The 16264-nt window shown below is 49.4% G+C and overlaps 1 protein-coding gene across 1 annotated transcript in view; it reads left to right on the top strand.

Moving 5' to 3' along the window:
- Positions 1-16264, top strand: part of LOC142574704 (Na(+)/citrate cotransporter-like) — a 51531-nt gene that overhangs the window by 11954 nt on the left and 23313 nt on the right. Inside the window, exons 4-6 of the mRNA XM_075683733.1 lie at positions 472-520; positions 14225-14344; positions 15261-15347. Of these exons, the coding sequence (XP_075539848.1) occupies positions 472-520; positions 14225-14344; positions 15261-15347 (256 nt within the window). The remainder of the gene's footprint in view (positions 1-471; positions 521-14224; positions 14345-15260; positions 15348-16264) is intronic.

The following is a 16264-nucleotide window of genomic DNA, read 5'->3' as shown; positions in this document are numbered from 1 at the left end:
CACGTTCAGGAGTAGGATGATTCCGCTGGCACAGGACACGTCTAACGTGAGATCACTTAGACAAGTATTTATTCTGCGCTGTACTAATATGAACTGATGGTGTTAATTAAATCAGCGTTACCGGAACTCACTCGCAAAAAATGGCACATTTCAAGCTCACACATGGTATAACTACGTATCCATGAAATGTTGGAACATCGGGATATGTGTTAAAAAGACGTGCCATAATAAAGCTCAGAGTTTTGAGTCAGGACACATATATTAAAACGGAGGGAGTTCCCTTCTCATAAATATGTGACCGAACGAGAACGACGAATGAGACTGTTCACGTGGAGCTTTCTTAGTGACTTATTTGGGGTGGCTCGTTTGCATCCCGCACTGCTGCGAGAGCCACTTGAACGTGGCACAGCTCTTAGCCCTTTGCTTAGCACCAACTGGAGTTATTTTGTTTTTCTTTCTTCTCCCTTCCAGAGGACGCCAAAGCAGAAAAGGAAGACCCAGAAATGAGGTTGCAAATCGCGTAAGTACTGATACACTGTCGCGCCACAGCAGGCTGTCGTTCATTCACTGGCAACAAATATAAGCAAATGGGTGTCATGCGGCCACTCTCCCTCTCTCCTTCGCTGCGCATTTATGGGTGTCTAAAACTCACGTCTTTCGTGGTGGTGGTGTTGCTGCTTGGAGACGCATACCCCAAAACTTTCTGGTCACTGACGTTCCCACAAATGGAGAGGAATGGTGGCTTTTGCATGTGAGGGTCGTTGCGAGCTGATAACTTGCAGGTGAACATGCGCATCGAAGCACCGAAGTGCTGCGGAGCCTATTTAGGTGCCCGAACATTTTACCACGTTGAATGAGAACAGCTTGAAAACGTCATTCAAGAGCTTTTGAAAGCAAAATAACGAAAAAAAATACCTTAGGAGGTGCATGGAAATCCGAGCGACTGGTACATCAAAGAAAAAAAATTAACCGACAATTACGATACACCACAATGCGAAATTTCAGCGCAGCTCTACATGTGTTTTCATTTCGCGATATATTGGTTGGCGCGGATAATCTCTCTCGTGCGGCACATTGCAAACGGATCGGAATGGGGCGCGACTGCCTACGTAATCGGGATATCGCGAGAGGCCGCTCGTTGGCGACGCGTGGGCACGATTCACAGCAGCCGCCGCACACAGACCTCCGCTCATGCTGCGCTTTGTTTCCATACAGAAGACGCACGCAACTCTGGCGCCCTCTCGCAGTCGTTGTCGCCGCAAAACCCGTCTTGCGCGGCCCTACGATTTTGTTCTCACGCTTTCGCCACGCACTTCTCCTCCGCTTTCCTCCTCGCGCTCTCATCGCTATCGCCGTCTTTCATCTCCCGCTGCGCTCCGCGTTCTCTTTTATACCCTTAACTCCCCTTACTTAACAACCCCCTTAGCAGCTTCGCTGTATGATTATGCATGTGACTGTCTTAAACTATTCGAATAGAAGCCAAGCACGTCGACCACATTTACACAATAGCGACCTCGCTTTCTCGTCACCTATTCGGACGACTCAACGGCTTTTAGCCTATGCTGTTGAACACTATGGTCGTACTTTCGGTTTGTGGCCGCAGCGGCCTCATTCTGGCAGGTGCATAATCATAAACGATGTTCACGGAAATTTATATGCACGTTACCGTGTGAGCGATACAGCATACGCCACGTTCGATGCCTGAAAATACTTATTTATTGCTTGGGAAACCAAACGCAAAGCTCATAACTCCGTTCTTCATATGCTGTGAAGTGAAGTTTCAGCTGTCGAGAATTCAAGAAATTACCGATAATTAAAGAGTTGATTATTACCTGTGTTACTCGTGTTTTAACTCAGATAACATTTCATAGTTTTTTTTGTGCGTATGTAGGGTCCAGGGTGAAAAATAATAGAGAACAACATGTTTCCTGTACAGCGTAACTGTGTTTGGACATTAGAGACTTGAAAGCATACTCACATGGTCAAAGTTAATGGGGAGCTCACCACTAGGGCTTCTCGTTTAGACCCACCCTAGGTTTCCTTGGTTAAGCCCTAAGCATTATCGTGACTGTCCTTGACCTTAGCGAATATAGTCGCATAGCTTTAGTCGAGAAATTAAAAACAAATCATTTCAGTATAATTGGCGTATATTGCACAAACTCCGTCGTATTTAGTGAGTGTTATAAACATGCGTTTGATAAGATGAATTTTTTTTTAACTCCCTTTGCTGGAACACAAGGGTACGGGGAGGTCTGTGAAGAATAAATGAATATTTTATGTATATACATCTGCGCTAAACCATTTAACACTGCTGTTAGCGACCTCGCACACCATTAAAACGCGCTTTTTGTGTGTTCTTCTTTTCTTTGTGCTCATCTTAGTAAGATACCTGTACGACCGTCCTTCAGCGCGCCAATGTTTTCTTCACGACGTTCTAATCTCATTTGGCAGACAGCGCAGAACAAAGTTTCTTCAACGCGCATTTTACTCACGACAAACCATTCTTACTGTCCCTTTTCCAGAGCATAACGCCGGAAAAAATATAACAAATACCTGCGATCTCTGGACCTATGCTTTGGCGACGCACGACGTGCTCGCCAAATTAAATATATTTAGAAACCAAGTATTTTGCAAGCTGACCTGAGCGGTGTCCCCGAGATTTGATTTTATTCCTTATGAACTGTGATGGCTCTGGAGCAGCAGCACCCAAGACGGGCCGGCGATTCGCCCGAAGGCGCCTGCTTGCGAACGAGTCTGAAAACTCAATTAGCCGAGCGGCAAGACATTTGTCGATACCAGCAAAACAAATACGCCGCGAACAGAGAGATATATTTAGCAAGCGCACTGCAGGACAAGTGTTTTAGACAGGAGCCATGGGACATACCTTCAGACGCCAGCTGCGAGGGGAGATCGCGAAAATATTTGACCTGTGCCAGGGTCCCCCGTCAGCCCTCCGGCGCAGACAGCCTCCTCGGAACTAGGCCAAATGCCCGCGGTAGCACAGTTGCGAAATCATCGCTACGCACCCGGGCAGAGGCTGGCGGCAGTTAAGGAGCAGTCGGGGAGGAGACAAAACAAAACGTCTTATAAATTAACTTGACAAGCAAATACGCGTTCAGGTCAGTTCGTATGCAGCAGGACAGCCGTCGCCAACGCATGTGCGACAATGTACTCTGTTTTCATTTATTGCAAATATGCAAAAGGCATTCGAACACTTCAAGAGAATCGAAATTGAAGGCTCGATCGAAGATAATTTAGTAAAAAACAGATTCTGCTCATAACTGGTATTTCCTGCGTCACTCAAAAAAAGGGGCGACACCTTGCCAGTATTCAGAGAAGATTGGTTGCGTCGCTTGCGTCACGACATCCTTTCGTTCTTTCGCATTCGAGGCGTACGCATATCCCATAAAAAAGAAAGTTGGTGGAGTTGTTATAGCTACATTTTCTTATACCAGAGCAAAACGATCAGACACGAACACAAAGAAGACGACGGGACAGAAGCAGCTTAACCTTTATTCATGCAGAACATGGTATGGTACCTACCCACTACATCAAAGTAAGATTCTATATGTAGATGACGCAAGCAATAACGCGTATCGCCACCTCCAGTACCCTCCCCAACATAGTATGATATCGTAGGCTGGCTAATGCAGCATAAGCCTCTATGTGTGCAATGTGTGGTGCTTCGCTTGTGCCGTGGCCTTTCTTCATCTCTGGGCCTTGTCTTTTTGCGATGTTGCTATAAAATACGTACAGCATCGTGAAATGTATTACGGGGGACACCCAGCATTTGTTGCGCTTAACGTAGCAATTTTCGACGAAGCTACGCATACAGGAGAATGGCCACTTGTCGCATATTCGCCTGTCGTCATTTTTCAACTGACCAGTAATGGTCACTCGAAAACTCTGTGGCATTTGCTTCGTAAGTTGTCGACGAACGTTTCATTCGTTATAAGCTAACGTCAGAAAACAGCCGACGTAAACACGTTTATTAAAGCCACGTTCGGCACGGCGTTCAGCAAGAGTAACACGAAATTCAACAGGAACGAAGTCCTTTAAGACACTCTCTCTCATAGTAGACGATGTAACGTTAGGAAGACACGGCGTCCAAGGGGAACTCGTTCACTACAATCGTGCCAATCGTATTCTCGACCATCAATTGAAAATCATTTCTGCGGTTTTGCGTGCTAGACCTCGATGTTAGTGTGAGGCGCGCCATATTGAAATCTCTGAATGAATTACGACCGCTTGGGGCTTTTTAGCATGCACCAAATGCACGGCACGCGAGAGTTCTTTTTTCTTTTTGCATTCCCCCTTCATTTAAATGCGGCCGCCGCGCCCGGAGGCGAACCCGATACCTAGAGCTCAGCAGCGCAACCTCATAGCCACTGGGGTTACTGCGGCGAGTCTTCAGCCATCGTATGATGAACGCGGGGCACAAGGCCATTGAGTAGCCTGGCGCCCTCTGCTGGTGGTCCCCTTCTGGGCGCTGCAAAGCGGCACGGGGATCGGAGTTCAAGAAATCGAAGCTGACGAGGAAACATAGTTATCGAGTAGAATTCGAGCGATATATTGAACCAACGTATTTTGAAAAATCTGCACCAAATTTTAGAGATGTGGTGATAAAGGCCTAGGTTCCTGGGTAGTTGGATTATTTCAGTGGGTTACCTTGAAAATTAACGATATGTCCAGGATCCTAGACATGTAACACAACAAATCTGTAATTTGCCATATATGTGTTCGCAGATACATCATTCTCATTGTCAATGAAATCTTTAATTAGTCTTTATTGATAATTATGATCTCTCTTTTTCGGTATGTATATAAAACATTTTTTATAGGTGTACCTTTTCAACTCACATTTCCATTCGCTTGTGAAGCACCGTGGGGACAACCACCGACAGAGCGCGCCATGCGAATAGCGCGCCTGGGGTATTTCAATGTGGTCCTTGCAAAGATCGTGTTTCTAACAGCAAGTAATTGCACTGACTTCGTATTAGTCCGCCGTGAACGCGATGCCTTGGGCTTTATATTCTCTCTCTCTCTCTCCAACGTGCGGTGCAGCGATTTCTGCGTCCAGCTACGCGCTCTGCTCATGCTGGTCTCGTTCGGTTCGCACCTTGGATCATTCCTGCTTCCCTCGGGCAGCGAGTCCCTGATACGCTTCAATCGCATCCTTGGCAGGTGAGGCCACACGGCCAGTGGGTACATCTGGCCCAAAATAAACGCTAAATGTAAAATAGGCTGATCTGTGTTGTAGTACATTACCCTTCCGCAATGCCGAAAATTCAGTGTCGACTTAGCGGTAAAGGCGACAGAAATGCAATAACATTACGTCGCACCTCTTTGAAGTCCCTGACCCATGATTGAAACTTCGTTCACCACACTGCAAAGTGTTGCCCAGGGGCTCAGGCTACACACGTCCTGCCTTCTCTTGGAGCCAAGTTGAATTGGCAGTGGATACACTTTCTTTCCAGTTTACGCTCTTAATGCTAACGCATTGAAAACCCGGTATTAGTAAATGAACTTGGCAAGCTAGAAAAAGAGAGACGTGCAGAATGAGACAGTTGGCGAATCTGCCGGGATTTTCCTGCGCCTCTGAGCCTTGACGTCATAAATTGGGACGGTGTCTGCTTGAACCAAGTAATTTATTATCATTAGATTTCTTATCATTATCACTGCAGTCTAAAAGAGTCAAAGAGGGAACCTGTCAAGCTTCAAGAACTTCTACCTTGCCAAAATGGGCTAAACACAAAAAAAGTTACATTAAAATCCCGGACTTCACAGTGACGTACCGGTGCCTGGGTTTCAGCGGAAAACTTAAAAAGCAAAATTGAATTTTGGCGATCTGCTCTTCTAAGAATGGAACTATTATGGCTAAATTAACAAATATAAGCATGAAAAACTATCGTATAGGTCTGAAGCAATTTAGTATTTCTCTTGTGTCCCTTTAGATTCTCGACGATGCCTTTTAAAAATTTATTCACAGGAAATAAACATCTGTATTGGGCACATTATTGCATCGTTTAGTAACACATCACTGTCGTCGTCAGTTTTCGCGCTTTTGTGAAGTCGCGTGAGAGACAGGTGAAGGGGACGCAGCCCAAAAAAAAAAGAAAGTTTCACGAATAACGGAGGTCTAATGCTGAAAATATTGTAGAATTGGAAAGTACTTTCTGGCCTTCTGTCTGGCCTTACCATGAGCATATTCAGTGTGCGTGCGCAATATCATATGGAGGAATTGTCGCAGTTTTCATTAAGTCAACTGAAAGACAGCTGAACATCATGCGAAACGTTTTATTGTTGTTTTTTTGCGAATCGTGGTGGGTTGGTGGCAGAAACGGAAGAGGAATAATTTTGAATAGTTTCATGCTGCAGTGCCCCAACTACGCAAAACATTCCACACGCATGCATGCCTGTTGCTTCAGGTGTATGCCACACGTATACCTGAAGTTATATTCACTCCGAGTAATTGCAAAAGTGAAAATAAGTTAATACGCGGCACCACTTAGCTTAGATTATCTCCTGAAATAATTATCTATTTACGTTATCAAAATTACACTCTACCATCCATCTATCGCTTTCAATATTCACTGCAACGAAATTTCACTTCGGCTAAACTTGTAATTAATGAGTAGTATAGGCATTTAGTGCGAGTGCATTTTGCGAGAGTGACATTCATCTTCTTTATCTGTACAGATAATCATCAATGCGGGTCGTGTCTTTTTCGTTCAGATACAGCTCTCGCTCGGCCGCAATAGTGTGGCTCCTCACAAGAGGCAGAGGTTGTTTCTCGTTCCCCCAAATCCTCTAACAATTTCTCCTACTGAACATCTACTACTTCTTGTACTGAAGTAGTCTTGGCAAAGCTGCAATGGCCGGTAATTGACAATTTTTTTCTCATTGGCAGCATATGATTAGTGCCTGAGCAGACGACGCGCACACACTATGGCTAGCTGACATGGCGTGAATCCCAGCAAGACGCCTCCGAGATTTTTTTTCATCTCCGCGTGAGCAGCCGCAGGCCGCCCCCAATCTCGGAGGCCACGCCGAGGAGGCGCGCACGCGTCCCAGCTATGCATTCGTTCCGGCGAGTGGCTGTTGGAGGCTGGTGGTACGGCGGTGTGGTTGTGACGGGTGGTGGACATCGGACAGCGGCGGCGTAAGTCATGGGACGCTGGTGATTTTGAAAATCGGCTGCCGGGAACGCCTGCTTTATTTCGTCGCGCACCACTTCGGCGATTGATGCTACAGGTCGGCGTCAGAATCTTTTGCACTTCCTCTCTGACAAGCTATCTGATCAATTCACGCAAGGAATTCTGATACTCGGCAGTCCCTGCGGCGGCATTGATTGCATTGCTGGTGGACAGTCGATCGTACTGCCTGCACCGTTTATGAAGGGCCAGCTCAATAGCCGTAGCCTCTTTAATAAAGTCAGCGACGGTGACTGGTGGATTCCGCACAAGCTCCGCGAACAACTGCTCTTTTACACCTAGCATGAGGTAGCGCAACTTCCTATATTCCTTCATGTTCGGGTCGGCTCTACGAAAGAGGCGGGCCATGTCCTCGGCGAACATTGAGACCGACTCATTAGGTTGTTGGACCTGTAGCTCCATCATCTGCTGGGCGCGGTCGCGTCGGTCGGCACTTGCAAACGTATCCGTGATCTCCTGCCGAAAGTCATTCCATGTCGTCAGGCTAGCTTCACGGTTCTCATACCAAGTACGGCCACTGTCGTCAAGGGCGAAATAGACGTCGGAAAGCTTTTGCTGCTCAGTCCACTGGTTAATCTGTGTGACGCGTTCATACTTACCAAGCCAGTCTTCAATGTTTTCGAAGAACCAGTGGATGCAGAACGGTTACCTGTTGTGGACTTGGAAACCGGCTGCTTTGAGGTACTTGCGGTTAGCTGGTTTCAGTCATTACGAGATGTGTGCTGCTGCCGGAGAGAGGTGGTTGAAGAGGGGAAAACTCCAAGGCAAGGCCTAGCAGTCGGCGACTAAAGCGATGCACGGGTGTCGTAACTGGTGACAATGCGTCCGGGCTAGATGAACGACTCCCAGAAGGACTCTGGAACATCAGGCGAACTAAGTACCCAGCGCCTCCACCAGTGTCGCGGTACAACTCGGACAGGAGACAGGGAGACGTTCAAGAAAAACATAAAAAGCGGTTCAAAAACAAACGGAACCGACGCACGTCTTTATATATATATATATATATATATATATAAAGACGTGCCTCGGTTCCGTTTGTGCTGGTTATATATGTGTGTGTGTGGTTTGCACACACACACACACACACACACACACACATATATATATATATATATATATATATATATATATATATATATATATATATATATATATATATATATATATATATATATATATATATATATATATGTGTGTGTGTGTGTGTGTGTGTGTGTGTGTGTGTGTTTGGAAGATAACCGATGGTCATTAAGGGTTACGGACTGGATTCCAAGGGAAGGGAAGCGTGCAGGGGGCGGCAGAAAGTTAGGTGGGCAGATGAGATTACGAATTTTGCTGGGGCAACATGGCCACAATTAGTACGTGACCGTGGTAGATGGAGAAGTATGGGAGAGGCCTTCGGCCTGCACTGGGCGTAACCAGGTTGATGAGGATGATATATATATATATATATATATAGTTTGGAAGCTGTGACTGCCCTGCCCGTCGACGTTGCGCTGCTCCGAGCTGTGCCAAATAAACACCTTTAGAATTGGTGGAGTGTGCGGGGTACCCTCAGACGATCATCCTGGAACTCCGGTCCCGTACCCTACCATCTACCATTCCCCAAGACGCCTCCTCCTGCACCCACTGCGTGTCCCGGGGTGCCTCGTCATCGCGACCCGCCTATCTACACTGGAGCGGACGACACTGACGTGGACGAATGGCTCACGGCGTATGACAGGGTAGGCGACCATAACAAGTGGGACGAAGCGGCCAAACTGAGCTATGTTCTGTTCTACCTCGCTGGAGTGACCAGCCTGCGGTATAACAACCATCAAGCAGAGTTCCAGACATGGTCGGAATTTAAGACTTCCCTCGCCGATGTATTTGGTCGCCCTGCTGTTCGCAAGCTGCGTGCCGAGCAACGTTTGCGAGAACGAGCTCGACAGCCAGGCGAAACATTCACCAGCTATATCGAAGATGCAGGACGACCTATGCAGGAAAGCCGATTCGACCATGGCGGAATCTGATCGAATCCGAAACATTCTGAAGGGCATAGAAGACGACGCCTTTAACATGTTGCTGGCCAAAAGTCCACGCTCTGTGGCTGAAATTCTCACCCTGTGTCAGAGCTATGAAGAACTCCGCAGGCAGCGGTGACTGACCCGTCGATCTCTACCGCGTGACGAACACCTCGCTGGTTTGGCTGCCATGTCCCACCCGGCAGCGTTGCTCGCCGAAATGAAGGCGTTCGTCCGCGAGGAAGTTGCCCGGCAACTCTCGCTGATGGATTTTGCACAGCCGCAGTCGGTACATGCGCCTACGCCAAGTTTTGCGCCTCCGCTTCGCCGCGTCATAGCGCAAGAACTGCACGAGGTTTTGCCTGAGCCCCACCAGCGTGTTCCTGCGGCTGCGCCTCACAGCTACACCGAAGTCATGGCCAGGCCCCAACAGATCCCGACAGCTGTGCCACTCAGCTACGCGGAAGTCGTCACCCAGCCTCAACAACTCCCTCAACGGGGACCTCGCACGTACGCCGAAGTCCTCGCTATGCCCCGACAGCAGCCTGCTATGCAATCACTTTACCAGCCGCCACGTCCAACGCGTCCTTCCACATGGATGGGACCTGCCGCAACGACTCGGTGGCGTACAGCGGACAATCGACCGATATGTTTTGCGTGCGGCTATGCAGGCCACGTAGCACGCCACTGTAGTCGCGTGCAGTCGCCTAGCGCTACACCATATGGGCCAAGTTCTATGGCGGGTTCTCCGCGCCCTTATTACGATGACGAACCTCGGGCTGCGTCACCACCATTCCGCCGGTCCGCCAACATCCGCCGCTCAACTTCTCCACGCCGACGCTCCCCATCACCGATGCGGCCTCATCCCGAAGCTCGGGATGAGGAAAACTAATCGTCGCAGTCCATGAGGCAAGGGCTGCGACCCCGTCGAAACGCGGAAGTCCTCAACGTAGCCCGACCAATGTGATAGACGTGTTAGTTGACGGTGTGCGCACATATGCCCTCGTGGATACCGGAGCCGCTGTATCAGTTATGGACGCAAAGCTTTGTCGCTTCCTTCGAAAGGTTACGACGCCCATTGCTGGACTCGCCCTCCGAACAGCAGGCGCACAACGTATTTACCCGATTGCGGCGTGCACCGCTCGTGTTCTCATCGAGGACGTTGTATACGCCGTCGAATTTATTGTGATTTCCTCGTGCTCCCACGAAGTTATCCTGAGGTGGGACTTTCTCGCCCGCGACGATGCCGTCATTCATTGCGCACGGGCCGAACTAGAACTGTCGCCGATCTCAGATATGACGCTTGCCGATAATGCTTCTTTTGCGAACAAACTACTCGTGAGGCACGACACAAACGTTCCTCCCAACTCGTCAGTGATTGTATCAATGCATTGCAGCAGCCTCTCTGACGCCATCGCACTACTTTCTCCGTCGGGCCACTTTTATACTCGAAAAGGTCTGCTGCTGCCTTTTGTGACTGTGAACGTCAAACAGGGCTCCACAGCTATTTTTGTCTGTATCCCCTTCTCATGCCCTGTGATGCTGCTTCAAGGCGAATGCCTTGGCCACGTGGAAGTGATCGACGCCGTACAAATTACGGATGTTCCCGAAGACACGTCCTGGCCAGTTACGACACGCTCGGTTCTCTCTCTACGTCGGACCCTTTGCCCACAGGTGTGTGGGCAAAGGGTGTGGGCACAGGGTGGGCCGATGACCTCACCCCACCTCAGCGTTCTCAGCTTCTGCGCATCTTAGAAGAATTTCGTTCTTCTTTTGATGTCGGGCAATCTTCCCTGGGCCGGGCGTCTGCTGTCACGCAACATATCGACACTGGCTCCCAACCGCCATTGCGGCAACGACCATATCGCGTCTCTGCCACAGAACGTCGTGTGATTAATGAGCAAGTGGGCGATATGCTTCGCCGCGAAGTGATGCGAACAGTCCATGGGCATCCCCTGTCGTCCTTGTTACGAAAAAAGACGGCTCGGTACGGTTCTGTGTAGACTATCGGCGCCTGAACAAGATCACTCGCAAAGATTTATACTCGCTGCCGCGAATCGATGACGCCATCGATAGCCTACAAGGAGCAGAATTCTTTTCATCTCTAGATTTACGCTCCGGCTATTGGCAAGTACCCATGGCTGACGTCGATAGGCAGAAGACAGCCTTTGTCACGCCCGACGGCTTATACGAATTTAACGCGATGCCGTTTGGACTTTGTAATGCGCCAGCAACATTTGAACGCATGATGGACACACTTCTCCGCGGTTTGAAGTGGCACACGTGCTTATGTTATCTCGACGACGTTGTTGTTTTTGCCTCTGACTTCACCACGCACCTTCAACGCCTACGGCGTGTTTTGACGTGCTTAGCAAACGCTGGCCTCCAACTGAACCTAAAGAAGTGCCGATTTGCAGCGCGGCAGCTCACGATATTAGGTTACGTCGTCTCGAAGGATGGAATCCTCCCCGATCCAGACAAACCTCTTGCCGTAGCTGAATTTCCTAAACCGACGTCCGTCAAAGAACTGCGCAGTTTTGTAGGTTAGGTTCGCAATTCGCAATTTCGCCGCCATCATATCGCCCCTGACGAAGCTCCTTGGCAGCACCGGACCTCTCCATTCGTGGTCGTCCGAGTGCGACGAGGCGTTCACTAAGCTCCGACGTCTCTCCCATTTTGCGCCACTACGACCCAGCGGCACCTATTGAGGTACACACAGATGCCAGTGGTGTTGGCCTCAGCGCAGTCCTAGTGCAGCGCAAAGAAGGGTTTCCTGAATGAATATGTTGTCACGGAAAAAGAAAAAAACACCGTCACGGAAAAAGAATGCCTGGCGATCATCTGGGTGCTTACCCAGTTCCGGCCCTATTTGTATGGTCTACAATTTGATGTCGTCACGGACCACCATGCACTATGCTGGCTGTCGTCATTGAAGGATCCCTCAGGCCATCTCGCCCGCTGGGCGCTTCGCTTACAGGATTACGATATCCGCGTACTGTACCGCAACGGACGCCAGCGTGCTGATGCTGACGCCCTCTCACGTTCTGCCTTGCCAGACGACAGTGCCTGCTGCGCAATATCCCAGCTTGACGTTTCTTCCGTCGACATTGGGACCATAGCTTCTGAGCAGCGCAAACACCCCTGGATTGCCTCCACCATAGACTGCCTTGCCGATCCGTCATCGCAGCCAACCACTCGTGCATTGCGCCGTCAAGCTCGCCATTTCGCCATTCGCGAAGAACTGCTTCAGCGACGCAATTACACCTCTGACGGCCGCCAGTGGTTATTAGTTGTACCTCGAAGCCTGCGTTCTGAAATCTGCGCATCGTTCCACTCTGATCCACAGTGTGCTTACTCGGGACTTTTCAAAACCTACCAGCGCCTCCGACGACGCTACTACTGGCGAGGATTGTACAACTACATTCAAAAGTTCGTTCGCTCATGCCCCGACTGCCAGCGCCGAAAATCTTCAACCCACCACTCGCCAGCTGGTCTGCAGCCTCTACCCGGCCCTACCCGGCCGTTCGGGCGCGTTGGCATCGATTTGTATGGGCCACTCCCCCTGACATGGGCTGGTAACCGCTGGGCAATTGTGGCAGTTGATCACCTTACACGATACGCTGAAACCGCCGCTCTGCCAGCAGCTAGAGCGCGCGATTTTGCATCATTCCTGCTTCGCCAATTCATCCTGCGGCATGGTCCACCTCAAGAAGTGCTCATCGATCGCGGACGCGTCTTCCTGTCGGAAGTAGTTGAAGCGATTCTCAAAGAGTGCCACGTTGTTCATCGTACGACTACGACGTACCACCCTCAAACGAATGGCCTCACAGAACGCTTCAACCGTACGCTCGGCGACATGCTTTCAATGTACGTTGCCTCCGACCATACGAACTGGGACGCCGTTCTGCCATTCGTCACCTACGCGTATAATACCGCTACGCAGAGCGCCACTGGATTTTCACCCTGTTTCTTGCTGTATGGTCGACACCCTTCGCACACCATCGACACCATTCTTCCGTACCGGCCGGATGCATCCGAGTGCGTGCCTATTTCTGCCACGGTCAGACATGCAGGAGAGTGCCGCGACCTCGCACGGGCCTTTACTTCCGCTGATCAAGAGCGCCAGAGGGGCACTCGCGGTGCCGCCACTGCCAGGGTCACCTTCGATCCGGGAGCGCTCGTGTGGCTCTCAGTTCCTTTAACTGCCCCTGGCCTCTCACCAAAACTGGTCCCTAAGTATGAAGGCCCTTATCGTGTTCTCGAACGTGCATCTCCTGTGAACTATGTCATAGAACCAGTTGAGCCATCTTCAGACATGCGCCGCCGTGGACGAGACATTGTCCATGTCGACCGTTTAAAGCGTTACTACGACCCGCTCATCGTGACGAGCTGTTAGGTCGCCGGACGGCTCCCTTCTCGCTCCCGGGATGTGATTGTAACGAAGAGAGACGCTAGTGGGTTCAGCGTTACTGGCTCTAAACGCTAGTGGGTCGAGCACTCGTGCTCAGCAACGGCTCTCGTGTTTGGAAGTTGTGACTGCCTTGCCCGTCGACGTTGCGCTGCTCCGAGCTGTGCCAAATAAACACCTTCAGAATATTGCCTCCATCATAGACTGCCTTGCTGATCCGTCATCGCAGCCAACCACTCGTATCTTCGTGATGGCTCCGCACCGCCATAAGCTATATATATATATATATATATATATATATATATATATATATATATATATATATATATATATAATTCTAAAGGTGTTCATTTGGCACAGCTCGGAGCAGCGCAACGTCGACGGGCAGGGCAGTCACAGCTTCCAAACATGAGAGCCGTTGCTGAGCAGGAGCGCTCGACCCACTAGCGTTTAGAGCCAGTAGCGCTGAACCCACTAGCGTCTCTCTTCGCTACAATATATATATATACAAGTAAATTCGAACATCAAACGCGACTTTGGTGCTGAGCTAGGAAAATCTCCAAAATAATTGTAAAACTAACAGAGCTACGTTCTTGCAGCCACCTGGACGACAAGAGCGCGCCCTCAGCATTCTTCTGGTTGGTGGCCAACGGTCCCTGCGTGGTCATGCTTCTAGCACTGAACGTGGCTTACGTGCACTTCTTCTACCTGCGCCGCCTGTGAGCATACACTTAGACTTCTAGTAATAGCTATATTCGAAACTAGGAGACAGTGTCTCAGTGTAACTCACGCTACAAAAGTTTTCAAACCTGCAAACGTTGAAAACCAGTAAAGGTATGGCATAGAGGGAAAAAAATGTGGGCAAATGAAATTCAGCTCCGATGAATCGTCAGTCACGGTACTTAGCAGGCTATGTAATTCGCATGGCGGATAACACTCAGATAGCACTAGCTGTCTACCACTCAAACAATAGCTTAAGCAGAGAGCCCCAACGCTAACTATAAAGTGAGAGAAATCCAAAAACATAGTAAGGGAGCATTGGGGGTCCACACTGATTAATGAGACTCGGACAGTTACGAGCAGAGTGTAGGTGCGGCTGGACCACCTCAGCGGTAATCGCAGTACAGCTTCCAATAGTTGTTTGTCCATCAGTGAACATAATTACGCTCACACTAAGTACAAGTACGCTAGAGAAATTCGGCTGAAGGAACCCGACGGTCGCATTCGCCTATCTCACTATCGCTCGCATTGCTTTTATCACGGGCGACTGCCTGGAAATATGCAATAAGTAGAGACGAAATGAAGCCGGTTAACTGGGGAAAAATATAGCCCTGTAACATTAGGCAGTGCAGCACACGAATACGAAGGTGTGCCCGAATTACCTTTCGAGAGGAAGGTCTCGGCGTTTGATCCAGCGGGCTTAGGGGTCAGCGACGTGTCCTCTTGCATTGTGACGTGTTCGCCTCGGAGCACCGGAATATTATTTGCAGGCGTAGTGTCAAGCTGCACGCTATCCGCTAGAATAGCGTGCGGCTTGACGCCACGCCTACAAAGTGTCCTCTTTTCTGAAATCGCTCGGGTATAACTTATTTTTACGCTCTCGTTACGTCACTTTCTTTTCGGCTTCTCTTCCAGCCGCATCTACACTTCGGACACCTTGCGCCAGCGCCGTGAACTGAGGGCTGTGCTTCGAGTTCAACAGAGGAACGAGTCATGGATATCGTGAGTCGCTTCAGCCTGCGTGAAAAAGCTTCGTGTTTTGGTAGTTGGTGTCCATGCGAAATGATTTTGGTGAGACCGCGTTAAGCTTTAGGCGCTGCAAAAAAGGACACCGGGCGCATTAAAATACATTGGGAGGCTTGCAATTTTGAATCAGCATAACGCATATATTGAGGGCCATCGTAGTGGAGGCCACCAGAATAATTTGGAGCGGGTCATTTCTTTCATTGCGCCCTACGCCCAACAAACAAGATTTTTTTGCAGTTTGATTCCTACGGACTGTGGCCACCGTGGCCAGAAATCAAATCCGGGGCCTTGTTTGCAGCACCAGAGTGCCATAGAGACTGAGCCATCGCGGCAGATAAAAACTCAACATACAGCGCTCGTCGGGTACAAATTGACGATATGCAAAAAAACGCAAGCAGGCTTCCCCACAAAGCTTATTCTCCCCAACCAAGATGGTCGCCTTCCTGTCGGTTGTGCCGTTGAAGCTGAGAAATGCGTTTTGAAACGCTACACGGTGCGGTGAACAAACGGCGGCAAGAATGATGTCGCTGACCCGCACGTTGATCATTCAACAGACCTCTCCCTGTTTCCAAGCAGCGTGACGTCACTGGGAGTGCACCCTCTCATCTGCCGCACTTCCGTTGTGGGCTCTGGTTCGGGAAAAAGAGAAGCCGTTTAGCCGACGGTTCTCTCCATTGGAGCGCTGCCTGTATCTAAGCGGCTACAATCGCAGTGTTTTCACATTGCTATTTTCTTAAGAGGCAGTATCTACGAACTGGGCTTAGATAGTAACCATCCTTGTTTCACTGACACAACAATGTTGAGTTGTTACCAAGTGCATGGCGCTTTTAAGTCACCATATTGTGATTTCGTAAAAATGCCTATTCCATAGCTCAAAGTGCCACAAAAATTGC

The sequence above is a fragment of the Dermacentor variabilis genome, chromosome 3 (assembly GCF_050947875.1).
Source record: "Dermacentor variabilis isolate Ectoservices chromosome 3, ASM5094787v1, whole genome shotgun sequence".
NCBI classification, from domain to species: domain Eukaryota; kingdom Metazoa; phylum Arthropoda; class Arachnida; order Ixodida; family Ixodidae; genus Dermacentor; species Dermacentor variabilis.
Note: the sequence above shows the minus strand (reverse complement) of the source record. Positions and strands in the feature narration are given on the sequence as shown.